This window comes from Delphinapterus leucas, chromosome 1 (genome assembly GCF_059928025.1).
Source record: "Delphinapterus leucas isolate spDelLeu-1000000601 "Yukka" chromosome 1, BTC_Dleu_Yukka2, whole genome shotgun sequence".
In the NCBI taxonomy this organism is placed as follows: Eukaryota; Metazoa; Chordata; class Mammalia; order Artiodactyla; family Monodontidae; genus Delphinapterus; species Delphinapterus leucas.
Window position 1 is genome coordinate 122,596,596 of NC_143129.1, and position 20,946 is coordinate 122,617,541.

Sequence of the window (20,946 nt, forward strand, 5' to 3'; positions counted from 1 at the left end):
GCCCCTCTACGGCACGATGGTCGCACAAGAATGTGATACAGCCTCGGCGGCCGCCATTTTCTTTCTTTCTTAGCAGTTGGTTGAGAGGTCCCTGCGAAGAAGCGGTAGCGGCCACTGTAGAGTAGGCATGGCAGATTATTCAACAGTGCCTCCACCCTCGTCTGGCTCAGCTGGTGGTGGAGGCGGCGGCGGTGGTGGTGGAGGAGTTAACGATGCTTTCAAAGATGCGCTGCAGAGAGCCCGACAGGTAAGTCTGGACCGCGCGGCGAGACCCCGACAGCTCACGGTAATTGGCCGTTGGCTGAGTAGGCCGCTACTTCTTCGCGCATGAGGAAGAGGAAAGAAGTGCCCTTCCGCCCTCTGAAATGTGACGAGACTCACGTTTCCCCACGTTGGTAATATCGAATAGAGGCTGGAACTCGGTTTTGTGTTCTTGGTGTCTAAGCCACTTTGAACCCCAACGCGTGCTACGCGAAGATGGCTTTAGATTTTTTTCTCCCGTTTCTGCGGTACTCGCGCTTTTTTCTCCAGGGTGTTAGCATTTCCTTTTCCTCGGAGTGAACATCCTCTTCCATGGGGTAAAGCGCGCGTAGTTTTACACAATAGTATGGAAGCTTCTAGTAATGAGTTTGGGAAAGGACTAGGGTCTGTCCGCAGGAGCCATGGTAAGGGAAGGGATCTGTCATTAAAGCAGTCTTCAGAGCTTCCAACCCGTTCGAGCTCTCCCGCAATTAATCTTTCGGTACCATACACTTTCACACCTTCAAGGAAGAAAAATTAGAGGCGAGCACTCGTATTCCGCGTTGGAATCCCTCTTCAGGGCGGGATTTACGTGTGTTCTACTGTTCCTTCCCTCTTACTTCTCAAAATGGCTTCAGGGCCATTATACCCTAAGTTTCAATTTGAATCTGCCTCTCAGTTCAGAGTCGTAAACTGACCAGACCTCTTTGTATTACGTAGGTGCGTACATTTGCCCTGAAGACACCACTTTCCCAAACAAAAGCTGTAAAAAAAAAAAAAAAAAAGTTATATTCCAGGATTTTATTTGAACTTTATCTTTATTAGATAGTCCCTTAATGTAATTTTAAAACGTGTGATGTTGGTATGGACTTGTGTCTAAGTAAAAGTAAGAATCTTATATTCTCGTTATGACACGATGCATGTTAGATGCTAGAGATTTTTAGAGTACAGTGTTAAGCTCATGGTAATCAGAATCCAATTTTGTGGTATGTTTTGATTCCATTAGTTCACTTCGTTAACTTATTTTTCACCCCCCGGTTGGATTAAAGGATCCTTTGAGTCAAAATCCATAAAATCTGTAGTGATGTAGCAAAGCGCTCATATTTTTATAATGTGAACACATTATAAATAAAAATGTACCTGTACTTGTTTTTAATCAGAAATTTTCCAAGGAGTCAACAGAAGGTCATCATTAACCCTAATTCTGCGATTTATTCACCTAATTCTTATTTACTACTTCTGAACATGTTTAGAATAGTGACTGAAACATTTATATAATGTCAGGAACTCTGTTAGAAGGGTTTTATTAGATTGGATTGGAAGACTCACCTGAATTATTTTATTCAACCAGCATATTGAATTAATTTGTGACACACACTGTACATAAATACTGGAGACTTTTTAAACGTGTTAATTAGGTTTCTGCCTTCTAGGAAGCTATGATGGTCAAGGAACCAAAGACAAAAGAATAGAAGTATCTGATTAACGCTTTCAAACAGTAGACAAAATATGGGCACTGTTAATTCATCCATTTGTTCTATAAACATTTTAGAGTTCTATGAATCAGGTACTGTACATAACACCAGGGATTGGGGTACCTAACTGCCAAAGTAAAGGACTGATATTTTAAGCAAGGCATTAAAGAATGAGTGAGAGTTTGACCAGTGGAGAAAGAAGCAGCATGTGCAAAGGTATGGGGGTTTTGGGGATGACAAGAACCTAAGAGTGAAGTCACTGGAGGATAGGGTTGCGTGGGGGAAGGAGGGTGGAAAATGAGGTGAGAAAAGGTACAGGTGGATACAACTTCTGAAGACAATTTTCTTATTTAGACTGCCTTTTTAAATATAGAAATTGTCCTCAAACTATGAATTTCTTGTCCTCTGTTTATATGCCAATAGCTGCCCCAGTGCCCTTTCTGTAATAAAATTTAAAAGTGTCTTTGCTGTAATTTGATTGCTTCTACAGAATTGATCTTAAATCTGAGATTCTCATATTTAGCATTTGAGTTGAATTGCCCCTTCTGGTTACATTTGAGAGTGCCTCTGTATATTGGTTGTAGAGCTGCTTGTCTGATTATGTAAGTGGAGTATAGGGAAAAGTGCTTGGGCTGAAGGGGCAAATTAGGTTAATCCCTGAAATACTTTTTTCCTTATCTATATTAAATGGATACTGAATTATATTTCCAAAATCTCCATCTAACCTTAAGTTTCTTTTCTTTGTCTAGACTATTGTGCTGTGTTCTTTGGAAGGAAGAGGTATAAGAACAGCTTCTTACCTTCAAAGAGCTGCATACTGCTTGGGAAGCTATTGGCATTTCAGCTGGATAGTTCTTTGTTATGCAGGAAAGCAGAACAAATGATAGGGATCCCTGGTCCCTATCTAGTAAATGCTAGTAGCATTTACTCTAGCTGATTGTTGCCGTGAGGCAATTGAGGCCGAGTTGCTCAGTCTTTTTTCCAGAGAATTCTAATAGCTTATTTTCTTAATGTGAAATTTCCAGATTTTTATAATATTCTGTGAGCTAAATCTAGCACAGGGGCACCAGACTGCTTCTCTAGTTTAGGTTTCCAACCTTTCTACTTTAGAAATTTGTATTTGGGTATTTCAAACTGTAACTGCACAGGGTGATGTTGAAATTCTTTGATTAGATCTTTAGTGATCACACTGATAACAAGTTCTGTCTTTGAAACACTGGAAAATTGAGATACAGCTATCTACTTTTTTCCCCTTAAGGTTATATGAAGATAGAAGTGAATCAGAGACTGAGACTAAGTATAGTGGTAGATCACAGGTTATGCAAGAATATCAATCCTCATCACTTCCCCTCTAAACAGCTATTAAATTAGTCGTTAAGTACTCAATTCTTGAAATCTCTTTCTTGATAATTGTGAAAGTAATTCAGACTGTATTATGTTTGAATGCAATGAAGAATTTATAAAATAGGACTGTTGACTTTTTACTTAGCATTAATCTCCAGTGAAAACTAGTATTTGAGTGTGTGGTGGGGTGGGGGGGTTGTTTGGTTGTTTTTTTTTTTTAAAACATTTTGAGATGGGATAGCAAAGCTTGATTATGATAATAAGCACAGATTTCTGGGCTGTAAAGAGGGGACAATGCTAATAAAGTGGTGGGCTAGTAATATTTCTAGCCTGTTCACATTTCTGGTGCATAGGAATTGAATCCATTAGGACCTTGCCCATAGTAGGTACTCATTATTGAATTGAATCAACAGATATCTTTAATGAATTAAAGCAGTAATGAAATTTTGTTCTGAAAATAATTATGTTCTTTCAAAGTGTATATCTTTGGCCAGTACAAATAAAAACCTGTTAAATTTTTTAAATTGAATATTTGAAGTCTTGTGAACCTGCTTTATAGTTGAATTAAAGTGTGCTGATTTGTTCATAGTAACTGGCAATTTATATGCTACATATTAGGCTCTGTGCTAAGCATATTTATATTAATTCATTTAATTCTCACAACTATTCTACAGGGTAAGTGTAGAAACTATTTATCTCTTTCGTACACAGAAGATGAATGAGGCACAAAATGCTTAAGAAAATTTGGCAAGGACACAAAGCAGTAAAACCAGAATTACCACTGACCCCAAATCACGGTTGGACCCCAAAGCCTAAGGAAGCATGTAGACTGAAAATTAGGAGATAGTCATTTTGGGCATTTAGGTAATTACTTCCGAAAATCAGCTTTTTGTGTGTTGTTGTTTGTGGTTTTGTTCTTGTTTTAATCTCTAAAATCAGGTGGTGTGACTGAATAATCTCAAATTTCCTTTCAACTCCAGAATTCTTGGATTCTAGGAATAATTGAAGAAAGGTGGAAAATGCTAAAACATTGAAAGCACAAAAAATACTTACTCATTTGAGAAGTAGGCAGGGTCCAAATGGAAAGCTTGAATTTTTACTGTAAATTGAAAATCAAAGAAGTTACCTACACTTAATTCTACTAGTCTCATAAGAATTTTATATAGTTAGAGATTGGATTTTAGGAATTACTGTTTCTCTTAAATTCTGTGCAGTGACCTAGGAAGTGTATGTTTTCTATTGATCTTGGAGAATTGATTAAATCTGTGTTAGTATTTTTTCTAATAGTTCTTCTCTAATGTTTTTGTATTGGTTCTGAATTTTTGAGATGGTGTTAACTGGTTCTTCTGAGTGAACTAAAGATCAATTTTATTTTCAGTTGGATATTTTTAGAACTATTCAGTGGATAGGGAGGTATAAATAAATATCCTTTTTCTGTGCAGAAGTTCCTTGGAGTTCAAGGAGTGCTGCTTTGCAAACTCAGTGTTTATAAAAGCTAACTGCAGAAGGTACTACCAGCGTAAACCATTTTCTTTCATTAGTATTAACTCTTTCCTTGGACCAGAAATATTTTCCTCATAACATCAATGCCTAGCAGTATGTTAAATTTCCTGAGGAACAATTCAAATACTGATTGCTTTAAAACTGAATGGTGGAAAAGCAGTTCTCAGATGTGATGAGGAAAACTCAGGAAAGAAATAAGATTTTAATTAGATCAAAGATTCGAATAAGCTTTTGAGAAAGTGAGAGATGATTAATATAGGTTAGAGTGACCAAAGCTATGAAGTCAGGAAATACATAATTGTATACTTTTCTTGTTGAGCATTTTTATATTTAATCCTAATATGCTTTGTGGTGGGTGTTTGCATTTACAGATGAGAAAAAGGGAAACCTAGGAATCCTAGGAAATACATTTGGTATATGGGAACTGATATATGTTTAGGACTTACGTGATACATGTTGGATTCAAGTCGTTGAATACGCTTATCCTTTCCAGTTTTCTAATTATAATGAAGCTTGAGGCACTTGGTTTAGTTCCACATCAACACCTTTTTAGAAGAATTCCAGTCACCAAAAGTTTCATTTTCTGTTTAATTTTTATCATGGATAATTTCAAGCATACTCAGAATTGAAAGAATAATGTGGTGAACTCTAATGAGCCCATCACCCATCTTTGGTGATTACCACTTGTAGTAACTGCCAAGGAGGTGTGTAGAAATTGGGACTTCTCCACCATTGACTTACTATGTAACATTGGTTAAGTTACCTCTTGAGATTGTTTTCAATTGTAAAATGGATATCTATCTCACTAAATACTGTACCTCATAGAATTGTTGTGATGATTCAGTGACAAAATGAGTATAAAACATTTATTATAATACAGAGTTTGGCCTTTTGCTGGCACTCAGCAATTTTAGTTCCATTTCCCTTTTCATAGAAAAATGCAGTAAATAACCCCTGGTTGTGCCCCACTTATGACTTGAGGCTGGTGTTTCTTTTTTTTTTTTGCGGTACGCGGGCCTCTTACTGTTGTGGCCTCTCCTGTTGCGGAGCACAGGCTCTGGATGCGCAGGCCCAGCGGCCATGGCTCACGGGCCTAGCCGCTCCGCGGCATGTGGGATCTTCCCGGACCGGGGCACGAACCCGTGTCCCCTGCATCGGCAGGCGGACTCTCAACCACTGTGCCACCAGGGAAGCCCGAGGATGGTGTTTCTTATACGATGTTTGCCCCACTCTAAAAGTTAAAAGTCTCTAACAATGAAATGAGTTGTGGTTCTGTAACAGAGACTTCCTTAGATGTACAACTTCCCAGGCTTCCTCCACACCTCCTCGTTCCCTTAGAAAAAGATTGTCCAATAGAAGTATAATGCAAGTTACATGTTTTGTTTAACCCAACATATCTAAAATATTACCTTTTTAACGTGTTCAATATAAAAATTTTTGAGACGCTTTACATTCTTTATATTTGTTCCAAGGTTTCGCTATCTGGTGTGCATTTTACACTTGAAGTACCTCTCAATTTGGACTAGACATATGAAATACTCAGTAACCAAATGTGGCTAACATTTTACCTTATTAGACAGCACAGCCTTAGCCTGTTCACGTTCTCCCTATACCAACACAGAGAGTCATGGGAGAGAGACATGGAGAAGATAGGATTAGGATTCATATTTTCCTCAAAGTTATTTGGTCAGTCTTCTAAAGATTCTTAATTGATTACTTCTTTGTTTTTATAGAGATATATCAGAAGCAATTCCAGATGATGATTATTTGTTAACTCTGAAGTTATTAATGATATTAATAAATTGAACTGTAATTTTAATTTGTCTATCAAATTAATTTTCTTATGTGATAGATATTTAGCATATATTAGGAAATAATGTAGTTATGATGCTATCCTTAATGATGGTGTGTTTTTTGTTTTTTAAGATTGCAGCAAAAATTGGAGGTGATGCTGGTACATCACTGAATTCAAATGACTATGGTTATGGGGGACAGAAAAGACCTTTGGAAGATGGAGGTAAGTTATAGCCATAAATATTTTAAATTGTTTTACACAGAGTTTAGTTGAAGTGATTTTCAGTATTTTTCAGATGTTCTTTTTTTGAAACATTGCTGTTATCATAAGGTTCCTAAAATTGTAAGGGTTATATTGGACTCAAAAGGAGAGGGGGGAAAAGAGACCTAGACAAGGTAGGTAAAATTTGAGTTAACCAGCCAGTTTTGTCTTACTAGAGAACATCATTTTCCCTCTTTTAGGATTGTGCCAGATTGATAGTTTGCACAGACGACTTGTTAATATACTGAAGAAAACAAAAATACAAAATGTTTAGGAAACATTTCATGGGTTTTTCTCATCATACATGAATTAATCTGAGATGCTGTATTCTCATTACTTTGTTATTTCAGATTTCACTTTAAAGGTTGAAGTTGTTATAGTTTGCTACTTTAGTGTGTTGCAGGTTATACCATTTTTTGTTTGTTTTAGTACCTTGTTTTGTGTTTCAGGTTTAACTCAAAATGTGGCTTAAAACAGTAGATAAACAGTGCCTTGTATTTTTTAAAAACATAATTGTTGAACCTTCTGAACTTAGAAGTCTGCACATATTTTTTTGTTTTAGATTTGATGTATGAATTTTGATACATTTTCTTTTTGCCCTTTTTTTTTTTAAAGGAGGATTCTGAATGAGCATATAGAATGTATTTGTAGCTTTTGACCAGGAGTGCTTGGTTTCCTTTTATTTAAGTGTCTTTCACATTTATAGTGAGGTTTTAATATACAAAAAAAATGAGCTAATGATGCTTCAGATGTTGTATGTAATGTATTCTTTTTATTTTATGTGTAGATGGCTCTTGGACAAGTCCGAGCAGTACAACACACTGGGAGGGAATGCCCTCTCCTTTTAAAGGCAGGAATTTTTATTTATTACCTGTGTTCAGTATGTAAACGTGAAATAAACCAGTGGATTCTTAAATGGACACAAATATTTCTTGGATTATGTGTCTGAATTTTTGTTGCACAACATTCTGATGTTTAATCATTTAAGTTTGAAGGGGGGAGGAGAACGTAGTACTACTTTGAGCTGTAGGTTGTCTATTCTAAGGTACGCATTGTATTCATGTGTGTAAAGGATGTAGATAAAGATGAAGTCATGTAGTTGTTTGAGTTTCTTTTGAAGTTTATGCTGTGAAATGTTTGGTTAGGAACAGTAGAACAGTTTAGATTGAGATTGCCTTGCAATGTGATTTTTTACTTATTTTTCATAGCTTTGTGTTCACTGTCAGATACACTCAACTTTTGATATGTCAAATTTTCACATTTTGATAGGTTTTTTTCCTTCCAATCTTCAGTTCCTACAGTGGGAAGCATCATTAGACTTTAGCATGTGATGTTTTGCTAAGTAACGGACTAAATACTTTGTCTTGTATCATTCTAAAGTGCTTAACATACATTAAGGTCAGTGATTTGATTCCGTAAAAAAGAACTTTTTTTAATGTCTGTGCATCTTTTAAACATGAAGAGAATGAAAGAAATGCCGTTTTCTTTCGATCACTAAGTGTTTGGGTTGAGTTTTGGCAGTTTTGGTTCAAATGATAAACCATACCCTCAGCTATTTCAGTAAATGTTTATATTGGTATTCTTGATTGGGCGTGGGGGAGCTAAGTCTTATGTTTGTACTTACTGGCAAAAAATTAAAAGACTCTTAATTTTACAGATCAGCCAGATGCTAAGAAAGTTGCTCCTCAAAATGACTGTAAGTATTTATTTTAAATTGGGTTAAAAGTTAAAGTAACTGGATTTTAATATTAGGGCTTTGTTCCTATGTTTGTTGGGTATCTTTGAAGTTAGTTGGAGGCCATAAATTATCTTTTTGTATGAATTTATTTGTAAAAATATACCTCCTATCTCCCAGTTCAGTTATGGCCATGTATCAATATAATTTAAGATTTAGTTGCTAAGTCATTTTACATGTTCAATTTATTTTATAGCTCTGTTTTTGAAGTACAGTTGTTATATATTTCATTATGGTTTATCATTGGCTATTGAATGTAGTTCTTTGTGCTATGTAGTAAGAACTCATTTTTTATCCATTCTGTACATATTAGTTATATTTGCTAACCCCAACTTCCCACTCTATCCCTCCCCCAGCCCAACACCACCCCCCACCACCTTAAGTCTGTTCTCTGTCCACTAGTCTGTTTCTGTTTCGTAGGTAGAATCATTTGTGTCAAATTTTAGATTCCGCATATAAGTGATATCATATATTTGTCTTTCTCTTTCTGACTTAGTATGGATATCTAGTTGCATCCATGTTGTTGCAAATGGCATTACTTCATTCTTTTTTATGGCTGAGTAGTATTCCATTGTATATACGTACCACATCTTCTTTATCCATTCATCTGTCAATGGACATTTAGGTTATTTCCATGTCTTGGCTATTGTGAATAGTGCTCCTATGAACATAGGGGTTATAGCTCCATTTCTTAATCTTTGCTTATGCTGCTTGAAAAAGGACAGTTTTTCTTCTATGCTATTGCCAATAATGTCTGCCATTTCACTGAGTTTCTTGCCCACTCTCAGTGTTAAGTATTCTGCATAAAATTTTGTGCTCTTCAGGGTGTTGTCTGTGTGTCAGGGAAAGATTTTAGAATTGCTTAAAATGATTATATTGTTAAATATATGTCAATTAAATTAAATTCTCACTTTATTTAATTTTTTGGTAGCTTTTGGAACACAGTTACCACCGATGCATCAGCAGCAAAGGTATAGTCAAATAAAAGCTTTTCAAAGAGCACTTTGCAAGTTTTAGTTGAACTGTATATGAAACACAGCCAAGTTAGTATATAGTGAATATGTGTCTGCTTTTTTTTTTTTTTTTTTTTTTTTTGGTATATATAGCTCATTTCCCTTGACTCAAATAGGTGATAGCAAATGATCTGTTTTCTTGAGTGAGATACGTTTGTAATTTGAAAGGATGGGTGGAATTAGCCACACTTTAGAAGAACTAAGCTGAATTAAAATAACTGTTAAAATGATATCTCCTGAACTGTACCCCAACTCCTCTTTGTTCGTGCCTTCAGACTGTTGCATCCACCATACCTTCCTCACTTGATGTGTATGACCTTAATTAAGATGCTGGGTTTAACTACTCAGGCCCCATATTTTGACTTTGAGTATTTTAAGTATGTGCCTAGAAATCTAGTTTAAGCTATTAGGAGCCATTAGATTTCCATTTTTATGTTTACCTTTTATTTGTAAACAAATTATCTATCTTTCTTTGAAGGAAAATGTTGGTTTCTGTTATTTTTTAGCAGGTCTGTAATGACAGAAGAATACAAAGTTCCAGATGGGATGGTTGGATTTAGTAAGTAATCTAATTTTTTTAAAGCTATGAAAAAACATAATCAAAACATACTTTAAAATCTTTCAGCAAATAATTTTCTTTTTTCTTACTAGTAATTGGCAGAGGAGGTGAACAGATCTCACGCATACAACAGGAATCTGGATGCAAAATACAGATAGCTCCTGGTAATGTTATTCTCTTGCTATTATTTTCAAAGTGACAAGAAAACTAGCATTTTTAAAGTTGCTAGTGAAAATGATGCTGTTAACATTTTCTTGGCCTAAGATTTTTGTTTGTTTTTAATTGTAGACAGTGGTGGCCTTCCAGAAAGGTCTTGTATGTTAACTGGAACCCCTGAGTCTGTCCAGTAAGTACGAAAATCATGTTCCAGCCCTTCCTTCCTACTGAAGGATATTGTCCCTGCAATTGAACTGACTTTCTCCTGCGCTATTCCTTTTCCCCTTTTTTAGAAAATTTCTAACAGCATATAAACATGCTTGAAAATCCCTCTAAACAGAAAACCATCCCTAAACCCCACATTTCTAATTCTCTGCTCTCTTTTACAAAAAAACTCCTTAAAAGGTGGTAGCTCTGCTTGAATCTTCAGCCTTGATTTCTTTCCCTAAATTCCAGATTCATATCCAGCTGCTTCCTTAGTATACTGTCCACTTGAATGTCTACTAGACATCTTTAAATGTTAAACTTCAAATTGTTAAAAACAGAATCATTGTTTTCCAGCCCATGCTTTTTCTTTTACTCAATCTAGTTCATCTCATTTCAGTGTATGAAAACTCTGTTTTAATACTTTATCTTTCTCTGAAGTCTCATTTATCCATAAGCATTTTTTCCTTCCCAGTTATTTGGAATTCAGCCTCTTCTTGCCACCTTCTGTACTGTCACCTTATCTATGACACCATTTGCCTATATTACCACAATGTGTCTCCATTCTTTTTAGCCTTGTCTAATTATAGTATAGCCATACCGATCCTTTTAAAATATGAATCAATTCATATCACTACTTTGCTCAAAGATCCTCTAATGCTTTCCCATTTAGAGTAGAAGTCAGTGTCTTTATTATGTCTTGGCTTACCTGCCACCTTTCTCACTTCATATTTTACCATTCTTCTCCCAACTCACTCTGTTCTAGCCCCATTTAGCCTCTTTTCTATTTTTTCAGCACACCAAGTGTGCTTCTCTTTAGAGTCCTTTGCACCTTCTGTTTCTTCTCCCTGGAACATTTTTCCCCAGATATTTTCATAGTCACTCCTCTACTTCCTTCAGGTCTTGGTTCAAATGTCTCCTTATTAGTAAGGTCATTCATTTTTCTTTTTTTTTTTTCTTCGCCCTGCTATGCGGCTTCTGGGATCTTAGTTCCCCGACCAGGGATCGAACTTGAGCCTGCTTCAGTGGAAGCGCAGAGTCTTAACCACTGGACCGCCAGGGAATTGTTCATTCATCTATTTTGCATAAAATAGCATCCCTTCACATACATACACACAACCTGTCCTCCTTATCTTGTTTTGGTTTTCTTTATAGCACTTCACAAGTGACATGTTGTTTCTTTAACCTGCTATTTTTACTTATTTAATGAAGTTAAGCCATGCCAGCAAGGACCTTGTCTTTTTATTTCATTGCTGTAACCCCATTACCTAGAATAGTACCTGGCATATAGTTGACATTTCTTAAGTATTTGTTGAATGAACAAATAAATTTTAACATGTGAGTAACCAAAGTAAAGGTTTTAAAAAGTAAACACATCGTTTAATTTTTGGAAGAATGAGCTTTATTCTGAGATAACTTTAGAAGTAGGATGTGTCTTGGAAATTTTGGACTATTCTCAAAAATATTGATTATATATTGATACCTAGAAAATTTATTGTGTGGTTTCAGTCTTTGACACTCATGGCATTTTCTTTTAATTGTTAAAATTTAGTTTTAGGCCACCTTATCCTGAATTGGGATGGGAGGAGTACCTGATTATATTATTTTGTATTGGCTATTAATTTGTTAACAGATCAGCAAAACGGTTACTGGACCAGATTGTTGAAAAAGGAAGACCAGCCCCTGGCTTCCATCATGGTGATGGGCCAGGAAATGCGGTTCAAGAAATCATGATTCCAGCTAGCAAAGCAGGATTAGTCATTGGAAAAGGGGGAGAGACTATTAAACAACTTCAGGTATTACTATGTTTGTAAAATGATTACTTTTTGTCTGTTTTGAAGCCCGTTTCCTTCCTCTCCCCTCTTGTTAATACATCTGATTTCTGTGATTAACAGGAACGGGCTGGAGTTAAAATGGTTATGATCCAAGATGGACCTCAGAACACTGGTGCTGACAAACCTCTTAGGATTACAGGGGACCCATACAAAGTTCAAGTAAACTTAAGTTTATATTTTACAAAGAGGGATTTGGGGTGGATGGCAGAGGGGGAACACATGCATGAATAATTACAGTGTTTTGAGACACGATTCCTAAATTGGGTAATTTTTTCTACTTCAGCAAGCCAAGGAAATGGTGTTAGAATTAATTCGTGATCAAGGTGGTTTCAGAGAAGTTCGAAATGAGTATGGGTCAAGAATAGGAGGAAATGAAGGAATAGATGTAAGTAAAAATACCAATTTAGAAGTGGTTGAATGCTAGTCCATAAATAAGGTTTTTCCTGTTTTGTTTTACATAGCCTTCTCTAACATTGTACTGTCTTCCCCCCCACTTTCTACCTTAAAATACAGAATGTGTACTTTGTATCTTGCCAACCTCTTTGATATAAATATAGTACTTCTATGGTTTGGGACAGATTAATTTTTCAGGAAATGGCTTTCCTAATGCTTGGTCTTCTCTGCTTAAGGTCCCCATTCCAAGATTTGCTGTTGGCATCGTAATAGGAAGAAATGGAGAGATGATTAAAAAAATACAAAATGATGCTGGTGTTCGAATTCAGTTTAAGCCAGGTGAGTACATATATTTATTTTCTAAGCGTTGGTGGCAGTTACTTTTGACATTAATTAATTTAATGCTAAATTAATCCAATTTGTTTCCTTTGTTTAAAGATGACGGAACGACACCAGATAGAATAGCACAAATAACAGGACCTCCAGACCGATGTCAACATGCTGCAGAAATTATTACAGACCTTCTCCGAAGTGTTCAGGTTTGATAGAATGTTAAATTTTCATTGTTTTGTTTTCATTTTAAAAATACCTTCATTAAATGTGAAAGTCCCCCTCCATATTATTTTTATCAGAATCTGTTTGGTGATACTTTATTAATAGCTAGAAAGTTTAAATTGCTTTAAGGTGAACATTTTGGAGCAGGACGGCAGCTACATAAGTGCACTGCTTTATTCACCACGGCATAAAAGGAATAAATGGTGGTGGTCATTTCTTGATTATTTGGGCCAAGGTGTGTCCCAACTTCTCTAAACTTCTCATTTAGGAAAATGAAAGTCAAGGGAAATAGATGTGTAATAATTTTACTGTGGAAAGAAGAGCATATTTCTGACTTTGTCTTTCCCCTCTTTTAGGCTGGTAATCCTGGTGGACCTGGGCCTGGTGGTCGAGGAAGAGGTAGAGGTCAAGGCAACTGGAACATGGGACCACCTGGTGGACTACAGGAATTTAATTTCATTGTACCAACTGGAAAAACTGGATTAATAATAGGAAAAGGCAATGTATTTAAAACTATTAATGTGTGGTTAATAATTTAACGGTTCTGGATGCTATTTCTGTTGCTGTTGTAAATGAGTAGCAATAATTTTTTTTTGGCTGTGTTTTAGTAGAAAAGTGTTCTTACGCTGATAGTAATACCTAAAGCCTAAATGAAGGGCTTTATATGTACTTAAGTCAAGAGTGGGATTTGAATCACATTGGCTTTTAGAGAAGGGAACCAACAGAATAATTATTAGTGTAAGAAATTTTTCTTCTGACCTAGAAAGTGGTTAGTGTTTTTGTTTATTTTGCTGTTTCCTGACATGCTTTTAAATTTTTGAATTTTTAAATCATTGTGTTAGTTTGTATTTACGTTGCTTAGAAAAGGAATTTCTTTGAAGCAAATATTTTGATGTTATAATTCATTTTAAGGTTGGGTGCAGACATACTAAGTTATGTCTTAAAACTTAAATGTGTGAAATGCTTCATATAATTTGATTTAAAGTGTAGAATAAATGGAAACTCCTAGTAGAATATTGGCAAATGGGATACTGTTCATACCTTCCTTCTTAATTGTGACCAGTTTGTTTTGAATAGCTCCTCTGTATCCTTTGAATCTTTAGAGAAATTACTGTGCTTTGATTTTAGGAGGTGAAACCATAAAAAGCATAAGCCAACAGTCTGGTGCAAGAATAGAACTTCAGAGAAATCCTCCACCTAATGCAGATCCTAATATGAAGTTATTTACAATTCGTGGCACTCCACAGCAAATAGACTATGCTCGGCAACTCATAGAAGAAAAGATTGGTGTGAGTATGCTTTAAACTTCCAATTGATAGCACAGACCCTGTTAGTTAAATAAGACATTAATTCATGTGTTCCTATAAGTGCTGGACAGAAAAATGTTAATTTCTACTCTAAAATTATAGGTCTGGTCACATAATAGAAGCATACAATATAGAAGAGATTTTCCAGTGATGAAAATAACCCAGTTAATACACAGTTACAGGTGTTCAGAACCTTGTACTTGAGGGTGGGTAAATAAGAGGATAGCATTACTTGAGTTACGGTATTAGGGTTGGTGGAAGATTGTGGAATATACCTGAAGGAGACAGTTAACAGGAAGTCACTATTAAGGGCTTGCTTACCCAACTTTGGTGAAGCAAAGGTGAATCAGATGCCTGCCCCCTCAGTAAAGTAGAAATCTATAAATCCTAATTCTTAGACTGGCTGACAGTCGTCTGGGGAGTTTTAAAATGTCGAGCGCTTGGGTGCTTTACACCTTGACACATATAACGTACACAGTTCTGATTCAGAATGTCTGCAGTAGGACCCAGCATCTAATTTTAGAAGGATGTTCCAGGTGATTCTGGTGCATGATCAAATTTGGAAATAGTGAGGAAATAGTGCTTTACTGTGTTTATCTTACTGTGAAGAATTAACGTGAACGAGCATCTTAAATTATTAATAATAATTAGAGTATCTTAGGAAAGTTCTTCTTGATGTTTGCCATGCTGTGAATGGGGTGTTTCTCTCTGCTTGGGAAAACAAAAATAGATGTACAAAAGACACTTCAGAATATCTTATGGGGACTTCCCTGGTGGTGCAGTGGTTAAGAATCCACCTGCCAATGCAGGGGACCTGGGTTTGATCCCTGGTCCGGGAGGATCCCACATGCCGCGGAGCAACTAAGCCCGTGTGCCACAACTACTGAGTCTGCTCTCTAGAGCCCGTGAGCCGTAACTACTGAGCCCACGTGCCACAACTACTGAAGCCCGTACGCCTAGAGCCCATGCTCCGCAACGAGAAACCACCTCAATGAGGAGCCTGCACACTGCAGCGAAGAGTAGCTCCCGCTCACAGCAGCTAGAGAAAGCCCTCGTGTAGCAACGAAGACCCAACACAACCAAGATAGGTAGGTAGGTAGGTAGGTAGGATGGATAGACAGATTTATTAAAAAAAAAAAGAATACCTTATAAAAATATACACAAACATAAGTCCTGTGGTATGGAGAATAAGTATAATTGTTCAAAAAAATGAAGAAAATAATTGTTGGACTCAGTAATGGCAGGAATTGATGGTAGAAAAATGAATAGTGCATCTCGGTTTTGGATTTTGCTATCATCAGCATTGCTTCTGGATTGATGGACAGACTAGATATTGTTCAAGAGAAGCTCTTAAGAAGAACTTGGACTCTTGAGGCAGGCTATTTGGGTTCAAAATACTCTGAATCATTTACTGACTGTGTGACCTTGGGGGAAGATAATTACACTCTTCTTTGCCTCTTTTTCATCTGAGAGTGAGGATAATCATACCTACCTTTTAGGGTTATAGGGATTAAATGTTTGAAGTATGTGTGTTTATCCCTTAAAAGAGTGCCTAGCACAAAGCCCTGTAAAAATGTTGCTACCTTTTTCAGTAATCCTTTTTTTTTACTATTTGGAAAGGAAAGGTTATGTATAATTGAAGTGAGGGATAATGACAGCAGTTAGAGACTTAAAGAGACAGGTTATTATGAAAGTCTTGAAGTTTGGCTTTATTGTAGTGAGAAAATTGACAACCATATATAGATTAAGCATTTTTGTCCAAATTGTCACATGGTGAGTATTAACTGCATGAAAGGAATATTTTATTTTAGAACAGTTAAATCTAGTGGTCCTTACAAGTTGGATTATCAAAGAAGAATCAACTAAGCATTATTAATTATGATGTGGCATGAAATGGATACGAAATATCCTGATTTGTTAAATCAATTAAAAAGGGAATCTTCATGGTATTCAGAAAATTATGATGAAAAGGGTAAGGGAGGAAATGAATTAAATTATTGATTGAAATGGGGCTCAGTGACAGGAAGGCTGTGAGAAGGACTGGTTTGTTGAGTGAGAACTTGTTACATTATTGGGGAAGTATTCAATAGCCAGTTCATGATATGAGACCTAAGCAATTTGAGGACTGTATTGTCAGCATGGTTCTCTGATTACAATGTTAAGTGAATAGATGTAGAGTAGATGCAGAGAGAGAAGAGCTAGAGGTAAGAACTTGATATTTGATAAGCTTCCATGATTAATATGATAAAGGGCTAGTAAAAGTAAAAATTGTACAAGGAAAGGGAAATAATGGAAAAGGGAATAGCCTGAAAAGAATAGAAGGTAAAGTTAACGTTTCAGTTCTTTGCTAATGCTGTTGATTTTAATTAATTTTACATGCCTTTCAGAAGTTTTGCAACATGAGTGAGGAAATGAAGAAAATCATAAATTTTAGATTGCTTGTGGTTAGGTAAAAGGGTAGAAATGGAAGGTTATTTGGCCTTTGAAATGTTTAACCATTACTGTCTTTCTGATTTTTGTTTGTCTTTTGCTTTTTTGCAGGGCCCAGTAAATCCTTTAGGGCCACCTGTACCCCATGGGCCCCATGGTGTCCCAGGCCCCCATGGGCCTCCTGGGCCCCCTGGGCCTGGAACTCCGATGGGACCATATAACCCTGCACCTTATAATCCGGGACCACCTGGCCCTGCTCCTCAGTAAGTTTTGAGTTTGGTTCTAGGCTTTTCCTCAAAGATTCTAGATTTTGGGAAACTATTTTAAAATTGATTTCTGTGTTTTCAGTGGTCCTCCAGCCCCTTATGCTCCCCAGGGGTGGGGAAATGCGTATCCACATTGGCAGCAACAGGCCCCTCCAGATCCAGGTAAAAGATGCTTATCATTTGGGTGTAATCTGTGTTTTTGTTTGCCACTCCTGTTATAGTTATACATTTTCTAGTGTTGATTGTGTGCATTTTCTGCACTTGTTTCACTCCTTCAGCAGAAGTGTTAGGTTCTGGTTCTACTACAGTGTATAAGACTGTTGTGAGTATGGTCTATTTTCTTAGGTCTTTTTCTACCTGCATTTGGCTTTCTCTACTTTAGAAGTGATATAGCAGAATGCTAAAAGCCAAGAGTATAGGAAGAAGTACAGTGTCTTAGGTTTTAGATGCTAGTGCCATCAAATGTATGTTAATTGTGACATTATCCATGAAAGAATAGTGTATATTTATTTATAAAATTGTGTGAGAGTCAGTTGGAGTGTTTAATCTTTGGGCATTAAACTTCCAAATTCTCAAGATACGTAAGTTGCCTATTTTAGTATTTCTGATATAACTTTACATTAGTAAAAAGCAGGCCTGTATTAAATATCTGCATGTTGGAACTCTCAGATTAATTTAGTTAAATATTTTCTCTGTTCAGATGTGATTTTTATCTGTTACATTTTATTCTATCCTTGAATCTTTTCCCACCCTGTGGTTTTCTTTCCATCACAGTCAAAGAGCATTAATTGAAACCAGTAACTTTTATTTATGATCCCTTTTTTTTTCTCACCTACTACATACCTCTTAGGCCTCTTTCACTGGAGTAGTTTCAAGGAAGGTACTGAATTAAGGATTCCTTTTCACACTAGTATACTTACTTTTTAGTTTAGTTTTTTTTTTTTTTTTGTGGTACGCGGGCCTCTCACTGTTGTGGCCTCTCCCGTTGTGGAGCACAGGCTCCGGCCACGCAGGCTCAGCGGCCATGGCTCACGGGCCTAGCCGCTCTGCGGCACGCGGGATCTTCCCGGACTGGGGCACAAACCCGCGTCCCCTGCATCAGCAGGCGGACTCTCAACCACTGCGCCACCAGGGAAGCCCTATACTTATTTTTTAAAAAACTAAAATAATATAAATGAAATTGTTTTAGTGAATTTTATTAAACATTTCTGGAGTTAAGGGTGGCCCTGTGTTATAACATACCTTAATTTCATAGGAGGTATATGCTCTTTGGAACATGATGATACAACATGACAGTTACCAAATAACCACAACTCCCACAGGTTCAAGAAACTAAACTGTGTGTGCTAAGGTCTTGAGTATGCAGCAACGAATTTACATTCTGTAGAAATGCATACTTAAAATGTTAGCAGTACTGTGCTAGAAGGACTTAAGAAGGGTCAAATATGATTTATTGTATAATAGTGTTTAAAGAATGGAAGGATTTTTCTTTCCCTCTTGTAAGCTAATTGGTATGGTGTTATTAAGCAGAAGAATCCCACCACTGAAGAGACTGAGAAAATTAAGGGGCAGATTTATATTGGGTAACTTGGATGTGCAGGATGCAGGACTGTACTTATTTGGATGCTCTGTTTGGGTAGGTAGTATGATTGAGAGAAATGATGGGAATAAGAAGTGGTCTCTGTTTCACAGTCTCATTTTCCCACTTGGGGTAGTGGTGAAGTCATCAGTGAAAGAATTGGTTAATGAATGTGGCTTTCAGCAATGCCTTTGGGAAAGAAATAACCCATTTTGCTAAAAGATAAGAGCTAGTGTTAGATATTGCTTATATGTAAAAAGCAAAATGAAATTTTCATTACTTTGTATTAAACATCCTGGTATTTAAATGTGGCCCTATATTGACAGTAAAGTCTGTATTCTCTGAATTAAAATCTGTTTCTATAAAAAAATTACTGGGTTGTTAAAGATTTATGTAGTAGTCACATACTTAGAGTGAAACACACTTGAATAAGTCCTAGTCATAACTTACTAATTATGGGATAGTAAGCAAGTTTTGAACCTCTCTATAGCTGTTTTCTTATCTATAAAATGATAAGTAAATGAATGAATATAATAATGAATGAATTTAGTAAGTGCTCAGTACGTATATATGTAATTATGGGACTGGTTTTCATATATGGTCTACACATTTTAAGAGTGTAAGTATCAATTCCTAAAAGTCTGTTTTATCTCAGTTTCTCTATCTAGACGTGCTGTGTCATATTTGTATTAATTACTATAAGGTAATGATACTGTGTATTGGGACACATGTATTAATTTAGAAACTTATGGAGAGTGGCATAATGCCTTATAATTGTATCACCTTAGACATTGGATCACTCTGGGAATCCTTACCCTTTTTTTCTCAAACATCACTAACCTTTGTTTTATTAGGCAGCTGAGAATTGCTGCCCATTTGGGATGAAGGCTAAATAGATTACATATAGATATAGAATCTGGTTAAGGAAATTACATCTTTCTTCAGAATATAAACTAATAAAGATATACCTATAGTATCATATGATACACCCAGTATAAAAGACAGAATCCGTAAGAGGATTTCTGTTTCAGACTGAGAAGTCTCAAACTTTTAATGCATCAGTTGATTTTTATGAAGGATGAGTGAGGGACAGTCAAGTGCAGAGGAAGCATAACATGGTGAAACGCCCAAATATGAGCATGATGACTTTTGAAAAGTACAACCAATTTACTGTGGCCAGAACTTGAGTGTTGGAAAAATATTGACAGCAGGGAGAGGAGGCTGGAAGGGAAAGTATAAGCGAGGGTGTCCAAATACCTTGTTAAATATGTTGAATGATATTCTTTACTTAAAAGCTTTAATAGTCCCTAAAGACTCCAGGAAATAAATGAATTTCAAATAGGGCAGTGACATCGAGTTTATCTTTTAGGATGATCACTGAAATATGATGAGATGAAATATGGCGAATCTTTTTCTTTTTCCAAGGTTTTTAAGTTGTCTCTTCATTGAAAACAAGATAGGACAGAGTTCATAGTTGTAAAATAATTCTTTCTTGTACAGGTTAGTCCCTAGAATTCCTTTCCTTTAGTCATCTGCCACATAAAACTGTTGTGCTTGAGGCAAAACTGGTTTAGAAAAAGAAGGGCACAGGATGGTTTGAGACAAAGCATTGGATTTGGAACCAAAAGATCTTTATTTGTATTCCAACTCTGCCAGCCACTAGTTTTCTAGGAACTAGGAAAGTTACTTAATCTCTGAGCCTAAGTTTTCTATAATAAAAGCTAATGATGACAGTAAAAATAATAGAAGAATTTGAAAGTGTCCACTTACTGTTTTTTAATGTCCAGTTAATTTGGGGGTCTATATATTTGCTAGAGAGGTGTGTGTGTGATTGATTATGGACTTTAGATACAAATATAGAACTTGTGTTTATTCTAGCTAAAACAGGAACAGATCCAAATTCAGCAGCTTGGGCTGCTTATTATGCTCACTATTATCAACAACAAGCACAGCCACCGCCTGCAGCTCCTGCCGGTGCACCAACTACAACCCAAACCAATGGACAAGGTAACTATGGTAATTAAAGAATTTATTTTCTTTGTGGAAGTGAAAACCTGTGTTTGGAATTATATATAAAGTATATCGGTGTATTACCCCCAAATTTATAATATTATTTAGTTAACAGCTTCAGTAAGCAGCCTTTGCTTTTTAAAAACAAGTTACTTTGAAATAACTGCAAATTTTCATAAAAGTTGTAAGATACATTACCAAGAACATCCAGATAATCTAGCTGTTGATGTTTATCTTCCCCCATTTGATCCATTACCCTGTCACATGTGTCCATATCCATTATCAT

At 36.2% G+C, this 20,946-nt stretch overlaps 1 protein-coding gene across 22 annotated transcripts in view; it reads left to right on the forward strand.

Annotated features, from left to right (window-relative positions):
• Window positions 1-15: 15 nt before the first annotated feature.
• The window catches only part of FUBP1 (far upstream element binding protein 1), a 60,470-nt gene continuing 39,539 nt past the window's right edge, over window positions 16-20,946 (forward strand). For 4 of the 22 annotated variants that reach the window (XR_002645654.2, XM_022581007.3, XM_022581011.3 and 1 more), the window contains exons 1-18: window positions 18-247; window positions 6,489-6,579; window positions 7,406-7,468; window positions 8,276-8,314; window positions 9,285-9,324; window positions 9,873-9,925; window positions 10,018-10,089; window positions 10,214-10,271; window positions 11,919-12,081; window positions 12,181-12,279; window positions 12,404-12,505; window positions 12,750-12,852; window positions 12,952-13,052; window positions 13,425-13,566; window positions 14,197-14,357; window positions 16,917-17,068; window positions 17,154-17,233; window positions 20,529-20,666. Coding sequence is in view for 21 of the 22 variants with exons in the window: in XM_022581007.3 (XP_022436715.1) it covers window positions 128-247; window positions 6,489-6,579; window positions 7,406-7,468; window positions 8,276-8,314; window positions 9,285-9,324; window positions 9,873-9,925; window positions 10,018-10,089; window positions 10,214-10,271; window positions 11,919-12,081; window positions 12,181-12,279; window positions 12,404-12,505; window positions 12,750-12,852; window positions 12,952-13,052; window positions 13,425-13,566; window positions 14,197-14,357; window positions 16,917-17,068; window positions 17,154-17,233; window positions 20,529-20,666 (1,777 nt within the window). In the remaining variant the exon portion in view is untranslated. Of the gene's footprint in view, window positions 248-3,770; window positions 3,924-6,488; window positions 6,580-7,405; window positions 7,469-8,275; window positions 8,315-9,284; window positions 9,325-9,872; window positions 9,926-10,017; window positions 10,090-10,213; window positions 10,272-11,918; window positions 12,082-12,180; window positions 12,280-12,403; window positions 12,506-12,749; window positions 12,853-12,951; window positions 13,053-13,424; window positions 13,567-14,196; window positions 14,358-16,916; window positions 17,069-17,153; window positions 17,234-20,528; window positions 20,667-20,946 lie in introns of all 22 variants that reach the window. The other 18 variants (XM_089920689.1, XM_022581016.3, XM_089920681.1 and 15 more) reach the window with 17 other exon arrangements.